This window comes from Stegostoma tigrinum, chromosome 18 (genome assembly GCF_030684315.1).
Source record: "Stegostoma tigrinum isolate sSteTig4 chromosome 18, sSteTig4.hap1, whole genome shotgun sequence".
NCBI lineage: Eukaryota > Metazoa > Chordata > Chondrichthyes > Orectolobiformes > Stegostomatidae > Stegostoma > Stegostoma tigrinum.
Window position 1 is genome coordinate 48,437,301 of NC_081371.1, and position 17,216 is coordinate 48,454,516.

A 17,216-nucleotide genomic window follows, 5' to 3' on the forward strand; every position below is an offset into this window, starting at 1 on the left:
GTGGTGTGTCAGTCCTGAAACGACTAGGTCGTTATGATACATTACTTTTCGAAGAATAAATTATGGGCATATTGGCCTGGAAGGTGTATTTACTGCAGTATTAGTTCGGAGGCTAAGACATTCATTTCGGGGCTCTCTTGCTGAACTTGGTTCTGAAGCAAGATCCCAATGAACAAATAATTTTCCGCATTTATCTATTGGCTTCACAGTGGCAGGTTCCCGGAAGCGAGCAGCCTACATCCCGTTTGAGAATCGCGCCGGTTCTACGGTAAATCAAATTTTGGAGCCCTGAGCAGTCAGTGCACCATTCTCCCTCTCACACACACACACAAATACGACTAGTCTCAAAAAAAAGACAGTATTTGTGTGACGGCTGTTTGAGCTGCGGGTTACTCCGGGCTCAATACACCGAGTATCTGTCAGACCTGGAGCTCACTCCCTGTCACTTTCTCGACGCTGAAAGACTTTTGTAGAATCACCAGTTGCAGCAAGTCTGAGACACCCATTCCCAAGGACACACTGAGGGAGGAGAGCAACAAACCCCACCGGGACAATCTGTAATATTTTGGGACCAGGGTTCAATCCCACACTCTTCCTGGCAACAGCGGGGGAAACTGGCGGGGGCGTTGTAAATTTTTCCCCTAGTTGTTCTGTCTCCCCACTGGCTTTCTTCCCCTCACGGCAGGGAAAGCGCTGAACAGAAGTGAATGATATCAACAAGGGGAACAACCATATCCTCCCCTCGGACAGTCACCGGAGGGTGACACATTGTAGAGCATTGGGGAGAGGGAAGAAAATTTTGTTCCTTTTTAACACCCACAGCCAGTCCCCGTGATCTGGAATGTTTTGCCTGAAAGAGTGGTGGAAGGAGATTCGGTAGCAACTTTCAAAAGGAAACTGAAAACAAAAGTTCTGACTAAGATAAAAGGTTTACACTCCTCCAGAGTTACAGAAGGGAAGGATGTGGGAGGAAGCGGTAAAGGGGGAGGAGGGGAAGAGAGGATGAGGGCCACGGGAAAAGTAAGAGAAAGAGGGGCAAGAGTAGATGCGGGGATGGCAGGAGGGACAGCGGCAATGGGAGATGTAGTAGGAAGCAGAAAGAACAGGGTGGAGGGAGGTATCATGAGGGAGGGGAAGTTGGGGGGGAGAACTAATTAGATAGTGTTTCACAAAGAGCCAGTACAGAGCGATGGGCCGGATCGCCTGATCCTGACCTCCCTCAGCTGAATAGAAGGCCCCAGTGAACTGGCAGAGGCTCGGGGCAGGGATGAAGTGGGAGGCATCGGCAGTGGGCAGTGGGTAGTGGACGATGAGGGGGTGGGGGTGGGAGGGTGTGTGCAGGCCTGTGCCGGAGAGTCCCATCGCTCGGTCCCTCACTCTGAAATCCCCCAAAACCGACAAAACCCAGCAGCCGCACCGCTACGCCCAGCGCATCCTGCAGGGTCAGGGGGCTCTGTGTGTGTGTGTGTGTGTGTGTGTGGGGGGGGGGGGGAGGTCCCCTTACTCCCACAAACACTCCCCAACTCTGCAGGGCAGAAGTGGGCCGAGGGGGCGGGGGCGGGGGTGCTGGGAGGATAGGATTTAACATCTTGTCTATGCAAAAGAAACAATTCAGGAAGAGACTGCATCAAAAAGTTGAACAAAGGTAGAGAGGAACTGGCAGACCTGAAACAACTTCAAGTCAGTGCAAAAAAAAGTGGGGGGGGGGGGCGTTGCAGAGGCAATTCACTTGCCTGAAGTAGGACTCGTTGTAAACGGTCTCTCTCTCTCTGCCTCTCTTTTAGAGTGTTGACTTGGAATCTGTCGAGGCGGATACAGACATCCCAACCCCCTTCATCCTCAAGAAACCACCAACCTGTTGAATCCATGTCTGAATCTTCCAATAATTCACAATGCATGCTCATCTGGAGGTGTCGGCTGTCCGCAGATAGACCTCTCCCTCTCTGGGGTAACTGTGTGTGTGTGTGTGTGAGAGAGAGAGAGATCTAGCGGAGCCCGATCCGTCAGAATGTTTGCTGATGTTGCAATGAGGAGAGAAGGGCCGATGAGAGCGGTGTCATTGATAGGCCGGGAACTTGATGAGTGGCAGCTTACCTCCAAGGACCAATGTGGCCAGGCGTTACTGTGCGCCATTGTGATGGTATTTTGAATAAGAAAAGATTTTTTTTTGGGGGGGGGAATAAAAAGGGGAGGGGATGGGCTTAGATATACGCAAGTCCCGCATTTCACCCTCCCTTTCCATTATATCCGAGAAAGTGCCTTTCTTCCTCCTTGATTTAAACTCCCGGGAGCTGCTCTCGCTTCTCATTATGGGGTCTTAATGAAAATTGGCTGGTCTCTGAATGCGGTTTAATGCCACTGCGCTTATTGGCGGTGTTCTGGCCAGCTATTCCTCCCTCTCCCTTCTCTGTCCGCCAGCCGAGGCTGTTCCTTTGCCATTTGCTTTACAAGATTTTGTCCGCTCCCTTTTGTGTCTTTTATTTTTGTTGCAGTTGTTTTAAATCTTACTTTTACAGCTTCTCCCCAAAACGCAGGGTGAGCATTCTCCACTTGCTCATTGTACTGCTGGCAAGGATATATCTTGGACTTTTCCCATTTGCGAGCCCCGAAGTGTTGCTAGAAAAGTGTTAGCACAGAGCGTGTTCACCAGGAGCTGGCAGTGATTAGAATATGAATGAAGCTCAGAGAGGAGAGAGAGAGAGAGAGAGAGAGAGATGGGAAGGAAAGAATGAGGGTCAGAATGCTCCTGAAGTTTGAACAGCAACTAGGCTGTACGCAAGCAGACTATTTGAGGGTAAAGCCTGTCTGATAGCGGCACATTTTATGCATTTTCTACAAGGAAGGGAGACAGAGTCTTTTTGGAACTAGATGCAAAAATTGTGCCGCTACTCAGAATAAAACCTCCAGTCACGGATCTCGGCTTCTTCAAATAACAGATAATCTGGTGTTTCATGTCCAGATATTCTATAGAGCCAGGCAGGATTCTCGCATCTGAGAGAATTCCTCAGCTCCTTACATCCTCAAGATGTACAAACTGAGGAGAAGACAAAGTATCCCCCGTGCATCTCAAAACAGAATCCATTTGCAGCGTTAAATATAACGCAGGGACTGTGCATTTAATCCAGGGGATCAATTTAAACACTTTATTTTTACTCCATATCTGAGTTCCTCTTTTAAACATGCACACAGACATGTCAAGATGTCCAGAGTTAACCGCCCGAGCTGAGCCCGTATCTCTCAGATTTTTTCCTTTGGCTGAACCTCATTGTCTTGCTGTAGCCAGGCTCCTATCACTTTCATTCTAATTGGATGGTTAAATGAGCTGCTGATTCTACGGCCGTATACCTCATTAAAACGAGATTAGTATTGACAGGTTTAATCTGTATCCAACATTTACACCTTACACAAATAACCCATCTCTCTGGGCTCATACCAACGGGAGCCTGGAGGCCATTGTAGTCATCCTGGTCACAAAATTAGGCCCTGACCCCTCAGCATAGAAAAGGAAAAGGAGATCTGCATTGGTATAGCGACTTTCAGCATCTCGGGTGCTTTTCTGTCACTGGTCGTGTCAAAGCGTACTACTGCTCACCCACCACCATCTCAACGAGGGCTGTGCAAGAAACGCTGGCCAGCCAGCGACGCCCACATCCCACAAAATGAATAAGAATAAAAGATCCTACTAGGAGCATTGTGATATGAATCAGATCGACCTGGGCCCCGTAGAGACACCTTACCCATTCAAACAGGATGGGTTACTTCAATCTGAGTAGGTGAGAGAGAGTTGTGGGTTTGAAGTTTCATTTTGAAAGAATTCCTCCAACAATGCTGCCCTCCCATAGCACTACATTGGAAACGCCAGCTGAGCTTATTCTGAAGTGAGAATAGGACAGACACAAACCTCTCTCAAAAGCAACAGCATCATCCACAAAGGCAAAATGTTCCTCCAGAACCATATATGGACTCATTGTTAACCCTCCTCCGACCACTGGGAGCCGGAATATTTCTACTCCATGCACTGCAACACAATGTATGGAAAATTATATTCACGCCACCCAGCAATGAACATCTCTAACAACTAGCCATTTTATTTCTCATTTATAAAAATCATTTAAATGAGAATATAGAAGACAAGGTTAGTAAGTTTGCGGATGACAGTAAGATTGGTGGTATAGTGGACTGTGAAATGGTGGTATAGTGGACATTACAAAAGGATCTTGAAAAATTGGATCAATGGGCTGAGGAGTGGCAGATGGAGTTGAATTTGGATAAATGTGAGATAGTGCTTTTTGGCAAAACGAACAGGGCAGGACTTCTTCAATTGAAAGTCAGGCCTTTAATGGTGCTGTAGAACAACAGACTTAGAGGTTCACATACACAGTTCTTTGAAGTTTGGGCACATGTAGATAGAGTGGTTAAGAAGGTGTTCAGCATGGTTGCCTTCATTGCTCAGATCTTTGAGAATTGGAGTTGGGGTTGAATTGAACAGGATGATGGTGAGGCCTCTTGTGGAATATTGCATCCAGTTGTGGTCATCCTGTTATAGGAAGGATATTATTAAGCTGGAGAGAGTTCAGAAAAGATTTACCATGATGTTGAAAGGTCTGATTTATAAGGAGAGACTGGATAAGCTGGGACGTTTCCCCTGGGAGGTTGAAGGGACACTTTATGCGGGATTATGAAATCATGAGGGGTATAATTAGGGTGAATGGTAGGTGTCTTTTCCCAAGGGTTGGAGATTTCAAGACTAGGGGACATGTTTTTAAGGTGAGGAGAAAGATTTAAAAAAGATATGGGGACAACTTTTTTATACAGTGACAATGAATGAACTTCTAGGGGAAATGATGAATGTGGGTACAGATACGGCATTTTAAAGAATTTTTTGATAAATGTATGAATAAGAAGTGTTTGGAAGGATATGGGCCAAGAGTATGGCAGATGGGACTAGTTTAGTTTGGGATAATGGTCGGTGTGGACTGGTTGGACCAAAGGGTCTGTTTCCATGCTGTATGGCTATCTTGTCATGACATTCAACAGCATTGTCTTCACTGAATACTGAACTATCTTGCTCCTGGAGTTTGTTATTGAGCAGAAACAGAACTGCACTAGCTATATAAATAAAAGCAAAGTACTCTGAATGTTCAAGATCTGAAATTAAAAATGAAAGTTTTGAGGAAACTCATCAGGTCTGACAGCATTTGTGGAGAGAGAAAAACAGTGTTAATGTTTCGACTCCAAAGTTCCTCAGGCTCTGAAACAAAAAACTCATTGGACTCAAAACGTTAATCCTGTTTCTCTCTGTACAGATTCTGTCAGATCTGCTTTCTGTTTTTACTAGCCACATAAATATTGTGGCTCTAAAAGATCTTCAGAAGAAGGAATGCTGCAGCAAGTAACTCATTTTCTGACTCCTCAAATTCTGTTCACCATTTACAAGCTACGAGTCAGGAATGTGGCAGAATACAAGGCTTTAGGCTGAGTCCTTAAAAATACAATTACAATAGTTAGGTGGCTGTTCGCACTGTGTTGTAGATCTCTAAGAATAAGTTGCCTGGATGGGTGCAACTTCAACCACATTTAAAGTTGGAAACCATCCAGAACAAAGCAACTTGTTTGAGTGGCACAACATCTACCACCTTCAACATTGACTCCCTCACAACTGTCACTCAGTGGCAGTAATATGCACCAACTACAAGACGGACTGGAGCAACTCAGCAACTGTCCTTCAACAGCACCTTCCAAACACGACACCTACCACTCAGAAGGACAAGGACAGCCATCAACACAGTGTGGAGCTGGAGGAACAGAGCAGGACAGGCAGCATCAGAGGAACAGGAAGATCAATATTTTGGGTTTAAACTCCTCATCAGAAACATCAACTTTCCTGCTCTTCTCATGCTGCCTGATCTGCTGTGTTCCTTCAGCTCGACATGTTATTGACTCTGACTCCAGCATCTGCAGTTCTTGCTGTCTCCGATGTCACTGGGACAAAATCTTGGAACTTCTTTCCTAACAGAACTGTGGATGTCCCTGTCTGCCAATGACTGCAACAATCAGAGTGTCAACTGCTGGACCCCCAGCCAACAACATGCACATCCCTTGAATGAATAACAAAATGTAAAGGTATGCTTCAATTCATAGCCATACAGCATGGAAACAGGCCCTTCAGTCCAACTTGTCTATGCTAACCAGGGTTCCCAAACTAAACCAGTTCCATTTGCCTATGTCTTTTTTAGTCAGACTCAACTCATTAATCACTAATTCATGAAATCTAGGTGCCACTAGCAGGGACAACATTAACAACCCATCCCCAACTGCAATATGTTGTCTGCCAGTTACTAGATTTAAAAACATTTCAACCAAATTAAAATTGGACAGCAACAGGGAGGTATTCAGTTGTGGTTCATTTGGGATCAATAAAGGGAAAAGTAGGAAGGAAGATCAATTTTGGTGAGTTTGTCCTGAACTAGGAGCTAGAGAACAAAACCCAGGAGCTATAATCTCTAGATTATTACCTGAGCCATGTGCAAAGTGCTGTGGTAAGAAGCAGATTGCAGAGGTCAATGCAGAGCTGAAGGACTGGTACAGGTAACAGATGTGCCCAATACATTGGACAATGGCACTGATACTGGGACAGGAGGTAATGGTGCCATAATGACAGTCTCTACCAGGGTCTAGTGAATAGGAGAATCAGGATAATCACAAGGAGTTTAAGGAGTCATGAAGAGTCAAGGCTGATAGGTAGGAAAAGGGTTCAGATGGAAAAGATATTTACAGTTGTTCAGATATGGGCAAAAGGAAAGAGTTGATCACCAGTGAGAAATAGTGATTTAGATCATAAGTCAAAGAGAAATTAAAATATGTAGAGTGATTCAACCGGGTGAGAGAAATGAGAAGCGTGAGACCAAAATGGTAAAGAAGGATAAGTTAGGTGCAGTTCTGGGCACCAGGCCCTAGGAAGGGCATTTATTTGGAACCCACCTATCAGCCACGCTTCTCCTAGGGTGGGTGAGACTTGAACACAGACCTTCTAGCTCAGAGATAGAGGTATGACCACTGCACTACAAGACTCCTTCATAGGCAGGATATATTGAGCTTGCAGCAAAGGCATTGCAGATTTACTAGAGTTCTACTAAGATTCTAAGTGAAGTTCGTGTTGTATTTCCTGGAATTAGGAAAATTATTTAAGATCTGATCAACATTTTCATGATATTGAGGTGATAGTTAAGGTAGAGAAAGTTTCTTTCTGCTAGTTGGAGAGTCTAGACCGAGGTGGTATAATCTATTAATTTAGAGCCAAATCTTTCAAGAGTGAAATTAGGAATCATTTCTCCACGTAAAGCTTATGAGAAATTTAGAACTCTCTTCTGCGAATGGCAATTGACGCTATATCAATGTTAATTTTTAACTATTGACAAATATTTGTTATCCAAAAGATACTAAGGAATACTGGAAAAAATAAAGTCCATGGATTTAGGTTGCAGGTTAGCCACTATCTCATTCAACAACAGAATATGCTCCAGGGGCCAAATTATTGCATTCTGTTGCTATGTTCTATGTTCACTTGATTCCCAAAGCTCTGATAATGCTGTCAACTGTCAAAGGCAGATTGCAAGATTTTCTTGAAGACAGTCATTGCTTAGCCCTTATCAGCCAAACCTGAATGTTGTCCAGACCGTGCTACACATAGTTTGTGACAATTTAAATATCTGAGGAGTCATGAATGACGCTGAGCATTGTGCATTCGTTAGTGATCATCCCCACTTCTGATCTTATGATGCAGGGAAGAACATCATAGAACATAGAACATAGAACAGTACAGCACAGAACAGGCCCTTCAGCCCACGATGTTGTGCCGACCATTGATCCTCATGTATGCACCCTCAAATTTCTGTGACCATATGCATGTCCAGCAGTCTCTTAAATGACTCCAATGACCTTGCTTCCACAACTGCTGCTGGCAACGCATTCCATGCTCTCACAACTCTCTGTGTAAAGAACCCGCCTCTGACATCCCCTCTATACTTTCCTCCAACCAGCTTAAAACTATGACCCCTCGTGCTAGCCATTTCTGCCCTGGGAAATAGTCTCTGGCTATCTATGCCTCTCATTATCTTGTATACCCCAATTAGGTCCCCTCTCCTCCTTCTTTTCTCCAATGAAAAGAGACCAAGCTCAGTCAACCTCTCTTCATAAGATAAGCCCTCCAGTCCAGGCAGCATCCTGGTAAACCTCCTCTGAACCCTCTCCAAAGCATCCACATCTTTCCTATAATAGGGCGACCAGAACTGGACGCAGTATTCCAAGTGCGGTCTAACCAAAGTTTTATAGAGCTGCAACAAGATCTCACGACTCTTAAACTCAATCCCCCTGTTAATGAAAGCCAAAACACCATATGCTTTCTTAACAACCCTGTCCACTTGGGTGGCCATTTTAAGGGATCTATGTATCTGCACACCAAGATCCCTCTGTTCCTCCACACTGCCAAGAATCCTATCCTTAATCCTGTCCTCAGCTTTCAAATTCGACCTTCCAAAATGCATCAGCTCACATTTATCCAGGTTGAACTCCATCTGCCACCTCTCAGCCCATCTCTGCATCTTGTCAATGTCCCGCTGCAGCCTACAACAGCCCTCTATACTGTCAACGACACCTCCAACCTTTGTGTCGTTGCAAACTTGCTGACCCATCCTTCAATCCCCTCATCCAAGTCATTAATAAAAATTACAAACAGTAGAGGCCCAAGGACAGAGCCCTGTGGAACCCCACTCACCACTGACTTCCAGGCAGAATATTTTCCTTCTACTACCACTCGCTGTCTTCTGTTGGCCAGCCAATTCTGTATCCAGACAGCTAAGTTCCCCTGTATCCCATTCCTCCTGACCTTCTGAATGAGCCTACCATGGGGAACCTTATCAAATGCCTTACTGAAGTCCAGATACACCACATCCACAGTTCGACCCTCATCAACTTTTCTAGTCACATCCTCAAAAAACTCGATAAGGTTTGTGAGGCATGACCTACCCCTCACAAAGCCATGTTGACTGTATTTGATCAAGCCATGCTCTTCCAGATGGTCATAAATCCTATCCCTCAGAATCCTTTCCAACACCTTGCAGACGACAGACGTGAGACTTACTGGTCTGTAATTGCCGGGGATTTCCCTATTTCCTTTCTTGAAGAGAGGAATTACATTTGCCTCTCTCCAGTCCTCAGGTACGACTCCAGTGGAGAGCGAGGATGCAAAGATCTTCGCAAGTGGCAAAGCAATTGCATTTCTCGCTTCCCAAAGCTGCCAGGGACAAATCTGGTCCGGGCCTGGCGACTTGTCAATCTTAATGTTTGACAAAATTTTCAGCACATCAGCTTCCTCTATCTCTATCCATTCCAGCATGCACACCTGCTCTTCAAAGGTTTCATTCACTACAAAGTTCGTTTCTTTCGTAAAGACAGAAGCAAAAAACTCATTTAGGGCTTCCCCTACCTCCTCAGACTCCACACACAAGTTCCCTATGCTATCCCTGATCGGCCCTACTTTTTCTTTGACCATTCTCTTATTCCTCACATAAGTGTAAAATGCCTTTTTGTTTTTCCTGATTCGTTCTGCCAAGCCATTCTCGTGCCCCCTCCTGGCTCTCCTCAGACCATTTTTGAGCTCCTTCCTTGCCTGCGTGTAATCCTCTCTAGCTGAACTTGACCCTAGCTTCCTCCACCTTATGTAAGCTACCTTCTTCCTTTTCACAAGAAGCTCCACCACTCTCGTCATCCAAGGTTTCTTTATCTTACCCCTTCTTGCCTGTCTCAGAGGGACATATTTACTCATCACTCCCAACAACTGTTCCTTAAACAGTCTCCACATGTCTATAGTTCCCTTACCATGGAACAATTGCTCCCAGTCCGTCCTTCCTAACTCATGTCTAATCGCGTCATAGTTTCCACTTCCCCAATTAAATATCCTCCCATTTTGCCTAATCCTCTCCTTCTCCATAGCTATGTAGAATGTGAGGCAGTTATGGTCACTATCACCAAAATGCTCTCCCACCACAAGATCTGATACCTGCCCCGGCTCATTTCCGAGCACCAAGTCTAGAATGGCCTCTCCCCTCGTCGGCCTGTCAACATACTGCGTTAGGAAAGCCTCCTGAACACACCTTACAAAAACAACTCCATTCAAATCTTCTGCTCGGAGGTTCCAATCAATATTAGGAAAGTTAAAGTTACCCATTACAACAACCCTACTGTGTCCACACTTTTCCAAAATCTGCCGACCTATGCTTTCTTCAATCTCCCTGCTGCTATTGGGGGGCCTGTAGTAAACCCCTAACGAGGTGACTACTCCCTTGCTGTTCCTAATTTCCACCCATACTGACTCAGTAGGCAGATCTTCCTCGACAATGGAAGCTTCTGTAGCTGTGATACCCTCTCTGATTAGTAGTGCTACACCCCCTCCTCTTTTTCCCCCCTCCCTATTCTTTTTAAATGTTCTAAACCCTGGAACATCCAGCAACCATTCCTGCCCCTGAGAAACCCATGTCTCTGTTATGGCCACAACATCATAGCACCAGGTACTGATCCATGCTCTAAGTTCATCACTTTTATTCCCGATACTCCTTGCATTAAAGCAAACACACTTTAACTGATCCCTTGGTTCCTTCCCAGGAAAATCCTTCCCACTAGCTGGTCTACCTCTTGCTACTGCCTCACCTGCATCAACTCTCACCTCCGGTATACAGCTTAGGTTCCCACCCCCCTGCCATACTAGTTTAAACCCTCTCGAACTACTCGAGCAAACCTTCTACCCAGGACATTGGTCCCCTTCCAGTTCAGATGTAACCCATCCTTCTTGTACAGGTCCCACCTTCCCCACAAGGCATCCCAATTATCTACATATCTGAAGCCCTCCCTCCTACACCAGCTGCGTAGCCAGGTGTTAAGCTGCGCCCGCTCCCTGTTCCTTGCCTCGCTATCTCGTGGCACTGGTAGTAAACCAGAGAACACTACTCTGTTCGTCCTGGTCTGCAGCTTCCATCCTAACTCCCTGAAATTACTTTTTATACCCTCAATCCTATTTCTGGCTATATCATTAGTGCCAATATGTAACACGATTTCTGGCTGTTCGCCCTCCCCTTTTAGAACCTTATACACCCGATCGGAGACGTCCCGGACCCTGGCACCAGGGAGGCAACATACCTTCCGGGAATCCCGATCCTGACCACAAAATCTCCTGGTCAATTCCCCTAACTATTGAGTCCCCTACCACGAGTACTTTTCTATTCTGCCCCCTTCCCTTCTTTGCCACAGTGTCAGGCTCAGTGCCAGAGAACTGACTACTATGGCTTTCCTCTGGTAGGTCATCCCCCCCAGCAGTATCCAAAACGGTATACTTATTGCTGAGGGGAATGCCCACAGGGGATCTCTGCACTGTCTGCCCCCTTTCCTCCCCCTCAGATGTCTCAATCTATAACACTATCTTAAAGAACTCTTCTAGCGATTTCCAATGACCATAACCATCTTCCTTTGTGCCATATAAGACTTGAGCCAGAGAGTTTTCCTTGGATTCATACTGGTTTCAATTTTGCTGGGCTCCTTGATTCTCTTCATGGTGAATTGCTGTTTAATGTCAAGGGCAGTCACTCTCACCTTACCTCTTGAGATTAGCTCTTTACTCAATGTTTGAACAAAGGCTGTAATGATATCTGAAATTGAGTGGCTCTAATAGAACAAAAACTGAGAGTCAGTGAGTAGGTCATTGATGAGTAAGTGCCACTTGACTCTCGACAACCCCTTAAATCACATTGCTGATGATCGAGAGTGGACTGATGGGGTTGTAATTAGCCAGGTTGGATTTGTCCTGCTTTTTGAGAACAGGCCATTACTGGACAATTTTCCACATTGCCACGTAGATGGCTTGTAGCTGTACTGGAACAGCTTGGTTAGGAGCATAGTAAATTCTGTCTCAAGTCTTCAGTCCTACAAGTGAGATGATAGGTCTACAGCTTATGCATTATCCAGTGCCTTCATCCATTTCTTGGAAGTATGTGGACTGAAGCAAATTTGTTGAAGACTGGCATTTGTGATGCTGGGAACCTTAGGCAGAGGCCAAGATGGATCATCCACTTGGCACACCTGGCAAGGGGGTCAAAGGTATGTTGTAGGATTGTTATGGCACAGAAAGCTGCCAACCAGCAAATTTAGTCCATGTCAACCCGCTGTACAGCAACCCAATTCTCTGCAAGCTTTTTCCTTTCAAATTCCCAATCCAATTACTTTTTGAAATAATTTGTCTTCACCTCTTCCAGCCTCATTGAACAGCAAGCTCCAGTTTTGTGTAAAGCTGTGCTTCTTCACCTCCCGCTTTGCATCAGTTGCCCAAAGGCTTAGATCTGTTTCTCCAGTCCCTGTACCATTAGCTATCAGCAACAGGTTTTCTTTGTCTACTTTATTTAAAACTATCATCTTGTGCACCTTTCTCAAATCTCTAATGAGAACATTCCTGACTTCTCCAGCCTAATATTCTAGCTGGGATCTCTCATTCCTGGAACCATTCTAGTAAGTCTCCTCTGTACCTTCTCAAGGTCAGCATTTTTCCTAAAATATGGGAACCAGAACTGAACAAAATGTTCTAGTTGTGGCCTAAGAAAAGTTTCATGAAATTTGGCATAACCTCCCAGTATTTGTACTCAGTACCTCCATTTATGAAGGTCAATATGCAATGTGTTGGTAACCAGTATTCCAACATGCACTGCTTAAACTTTTTTCAGCCATGGTTTAGCGAATGGAGAGCAGCCGAGAAGGGCCTACAGTTTTTCCTTGTTTGTATGTTTCTCTCACTGATGGGAGAGGCTCCCTCATTGTTGAGAATAGGGGATGGTTTGTGAAGTCCCCTCCTTTTGAAAAGATATTTAATTGTCAATCAATCACAATTCACAGCTGGGCATGACAAGACTGTAGGGCTCTGATCAGATCTGATAGCTCTGGGATCATTTAGTTATTTCTACAGAATATTCCTTCTGCTGTCTGCTATGCTTGAAGCCCACTATTGTAGCTTCACCAGGTTGGCACCTATACTGAAGACACCTACATGCTTGATTCTGCTCTTAGTGAGCATTCCTTTGCTCCCCACACACGGCTGAGATTGTTCAAGTCAGGAACACACTAATGAGATCACGTGACTGTTGAAAGCTCATAGTGCCTCAGGAAAAAGACATAACACAGTGATAAATCAGATTTCGGAAGAAAGGTCCCAACCTGAACCATCAACTTTCCTGCTCCTCTGATGCCTGGCCTGCTGTGTTCCTCCAGCTCCACACTGTGTTATCTCTGACTCGAGCATCTGTCGTTTTTACTATCCCCGAGTGCCTCAGGAATGGCAGATTTTGAACCTTTAGATCTACAGTGAATATATCACAATTAGCATAATGCTAATACCCTATTGGGCAAAATGGTGATGTAGAGGTAATGTTAGTGAGCTAACAGTTCAGCAGACCATGACAGACTATATCCACCATGCCAGATGGTGAAATTTGAATTAAATGATAACCTGGAATAAAAATTGTTGTAAACATTTGTCTGACTCATTAATGTCCTTTAGGAAGGAAAATCTGCCATCCTTACCTACATGGGACTCTAGACCGACAGCAATGTGGCTGACTATTAGCCACCCTCTGGGAAGTTCAGGACAGGGTGGCCGAGTCAGTGATACCCTCATTCCATCAATGAATTAACAAAAAACTCCAGCTCTGTTTCAGTACAAGATCATCTTTATTCCTTTCATGGGGAAAGTGAGTCACTTATAGAGACTAGCATTTTATTGCCCAATTGCCCTTGAACTGATTAACTCTCTAGGCCATTTCAGAGGGCAGTTAAGAGTCAACCACATTGCTGAGGATCTGGAGTCACATGTAGGCCAGACCAGGTAAGGAAGGCAGATTTCACTCCCCCCCGCCTCCACCCCCCAACAAAAGAACATTACAGTCTTCATGACAACACACACTCATTACCAGGCTAGCTTTTGACTTTATCTGTCTACTGAATTTACTGCCACAGTGGATGCGAACCAATGTTCCCCAAAATATTGCTTGGCTTTGGAATTATTAGACTAATTACAACACTGCCAGAGTCTCCCTAATTTAATGATGGGGATGATGTAAAATGTTTAAAGGAAGGGAGATTGTAACAATATTCAATGTGTAGCAGGAGCAATGAATAATCAAACTATGAGATAGAATAAATAATAAAGTGTAAGAAGAAGAAATTGAATAAAATGCAATTTGAATGGGATCTTCCTCCGGGAAGCACTCAGTAGGTTACACCCACACGGAGAGCTTTGTTTTTGTGATCGCTCAATAATTTTGTGGACAACTTATGAATAAGTTAATTTGCCTTCATTGCTCAGACCTTTCAGTAAAGGAATGGGGAAGTCTTGTTGAGGTTGTACAGGATGTTGGTGGGGCCTCTTCCTAAGTACTAGTGTCCAGGTCTGGTTGCCCTATTATAGGAACGATAATATCATACTGGAAGCGGGTTCAGAAAAGATTTACCAGGAGATTGCCAGTAGAGGGTTTGAGTCAGGAGGGGGGCCTGGGACTTTTTTTTCCACTGAAGCATGGGAGATTGAGGGGTAATTTAGATAGGTTAGCAAAATGATGAACGGTATAGATAAGGTGAATGGTAAGCATCTTTTCTCTATGGTGGGGGATTTCAAGACAAGCGGGTATATTTTTAAGATGAGAGGAGAAAGATTGAAAAAGAATATGAAGGTTCGTGTGTGGCATGAGGAAGTGGTGGATGCGAGTACAGATACAACATTTAAAAGACATTTGGATATGTACATGAATAAGAAAAGTCTGAAGTGATATGGGCCAAGCGCAGGCATGCAGAAATAGTTTAGTTTGGGATTATGGTCAGCATGGACTGATCAGACCAAAGGGTCTGTTTCTGTGCTGTATGACTCCTATTTCTATGAGTTTATTTCCTCTATTACGCTCCTTGATGATCCATTTTGGCTGGAAGAATTTAAAAAAATTAACAAAATGCTCAGACTGCAGAGCTTTGAGATACAAAGGGATCTGGGTGTCCTTGTGCGTGAATCACAAAAGGCTACACTGCAGGTATAGCAAGTCACAAGGAAAATTAATAGTTTTTTTTTAGTATTCATAAGGGGAACTGACTACTAAAGTAGGGAGGACTGCTTCAGTTATATAGAACACTGATGAGATTGCGTTGAGAATATTGTGCACCGTTTCTGAGGAAGATGTAAACACATTAGAAACAACTTAGAGAAAGTTTATTAGACTAATACCTGGAATGAGAATGTTATCACATGAGAAAAGGCTGGATAATCATGGCTTGTATCCATTGACATTTAGAATATTAACGGGTAACTTGACTTCCTTTATTTCTAACAGGGTAGTATGAAACCATCAGGTCAAGCGACACCTGGCCAGGGAACAGGGCCTCCCCTCACCATCTCAGACACTGGACCAGGTCAGGAAGAATGAGCTATCCTTCCCTTGACCAAACAAGTAGTGGTGGTTTGCTGGTTGGATTTTATGTTTTCATCTTTGAGTGCTCGTGCTATTTTATGGATTTGGAATGGACAAGAGCGCATTTGATCTCGATGAAAGGATAAGCTCAGGTCCAGGTCCGTGGCTGCCCTCACATCTGTTCAGATGTGGATAAATGCTTTTAGTGATGTTAGTGAAGCTGGGACAGTCATCAGGCCTGACCACTGGTGAGAGTGTCAAATCACCGACTGCAATGAGCTTATTGTATAATAAAATATACACACTCCATCCATGAGGAGCCACGTGCTTGCTTATAAGAGGCAATAAATCAGCCGAAAAGTCTGGCTAACTCGGGAAGGTAAACATGCAAAAGTCTCTGATCCTTGCAGATAATAAAAATGGACCAACTTAATCAGCAGTTTTTCAATGCAGATCCATGGGTCCAATATTTCACCCATTCAAGGCAAAAATCACCAGTATATTGGCCCAATAATTTAATTTATCACGCAAGGAAATAAGTTAATCATAACTTCAGCCATAATCAATCCCACTGGTTGTCACGTCCTCATCCTAGCCACGGACAAGAGTGTGAAATGTTGCAAAAGTGAGTGGGCTGATTAAGCTCCTGACAGGTTGTGAAGTGAACATTCCTTCCTTTCCTGCCTTTCTCTCAGTTGTCAGCATTTTAAAGTTCTGAACAATGTCAGGGCACCTCAGCCTGGACAGCTTCCATACAATGAGCAAGGGAGTCTCCCACAGCCATCTGATACATGGTCCTTACTGGCTGTCACCACAGAAGCATCTGCAATCTTCTATCTTGGAGGACCACAGATACTCAGTATAAATGGTTTTCAACGCAGGGGTTGTGCAATTTTTTGGTCACTAAGGAAATTGAAGAATTTTGGGATAATGCAGGAAGGTAAAGTTGAGGTAGAAGATCACCATTATCATGCTCAACAGCACCGAAGGGCTGAAAGGCTGCCTTCAAACTCCTTTCTTTTTAATAGCACAGACAGCAGATTCATAGCTTCAACATTACTGGAAAGCAAATCAGGTCACAATCTTGTTTTCAAAATAAAACTTTTTTTTAAATCGATGTATTAACAGCTTACAGAATAAAATATGATGAGCAGCCACCTTCCAACACTTTCAAAAATTAAATTAAATAACCCAATTCTTCTTCAAGTCTGTGTTTGCAACTCAGCTACTCCCAGCTGTGACGGTTATAAGTGACTGATGTCGGGCGGTTTGGTGAACAAACACAAGGCTCTGCATTAACTCTGCTCCCTCAGTTCGAGAGCTGGCCAGACCTTTATGAAGGCAGCTACAGTCAGTTGTGCTGTATTGTCTCAGCCCATCAATCACAAGCAAATTATTTTCTCTCCTTGCCAACTTGAGCTGAACAGGGAGCGTGAAAAAAAAAATCGCAGGTTTCAATCACTCCTCTACAGCTTGTTGATACTCAGGAGAAAGTCTCTGTGCCGGAAGAACCCTTGCTTTTCAGCTTAAACACTTTCCTCATGTTTCAGAGCAGATCATTCATTGTACCTGGCCAGCTTCAATCTGGGCACAATGTTCATGGACTGCAGTTCCTGAAATAGTAGTTTACAGGCATATGGGATCCTCAAAGAGGAGACATGACATGACGACTTGCAGTAATGACACCTAAAAAGACAAAACATCCTCAAATCATTTGCTCTAAACAGGATT

At 44.3% G+C, this 17,216-nt stretch overlaps 2 protein-coding genes and 1 long non-coding RNA gene across 8 annotated transcripts in view; 1 reads left to right on the top strand and 2 right to left on the bottom strand.

Moving 5' to 3' along the window:
* Positions 1-2,009, bottom strand: part of rfx4 (regulatory factor X, 4) — a 131,832-nt gene extending 129,823 nt beyond the window's left edge. For all 4 annotated transcript variants that reach the window (XM_059652517.1, XM_048548811.1, XM_048548810.1 and 1 more), the window contains exon 1: positions 1,856-2,009. In XM_059652517.1, the coding sequence (XP_059508500.1) occupies positions 1,856-1,904 (49 nt within the window). In that variant the 5' untranslated portion in view covers positions 1,905-2,009. The remainder of the gene's footprint in view (positions 1-1,855) is intronic.
* On the top strand, positions 1,589-15,658 carry LOC125460812 (uncharacterized). 2 transcript variants are annotated; one of them, XR_007249344.1, is made up of 3 exons: positions 1,589-1,645; positions 1,785-1,948; positions 15,408-15,658. It is a non-coding gene; the product is annotated as an uncharacterized LOC125460812 (long non-coding RNA). The 2 variants fall into 2 exon arrangements; XR_007249343.1 differs by having other exon boundaries at positions 1,613-1,680.
* The window catches only part of polr3b (polymerase (RNA) III (DNA directed) polypeptide B), a 79,671-nt gene continuing 77,675 nt past the window's right edge, over positions 15,221-17,216 (bottom strand). For both annotated transcript variants that reach the window (XM_048548807.2, XM_059652516.1), the window contains exon 28: positions 15,221-17,171. In XM_048548807.2, coding sequence (XP_048404764.1) covers positions 17,042-17,171 — 130 coding nt within the window. In that variant the 3' untranslated portion in view covers positions 15,221-17,041. The remainder of the gene's footprint in view (positions 17,172-17,216) is intronic.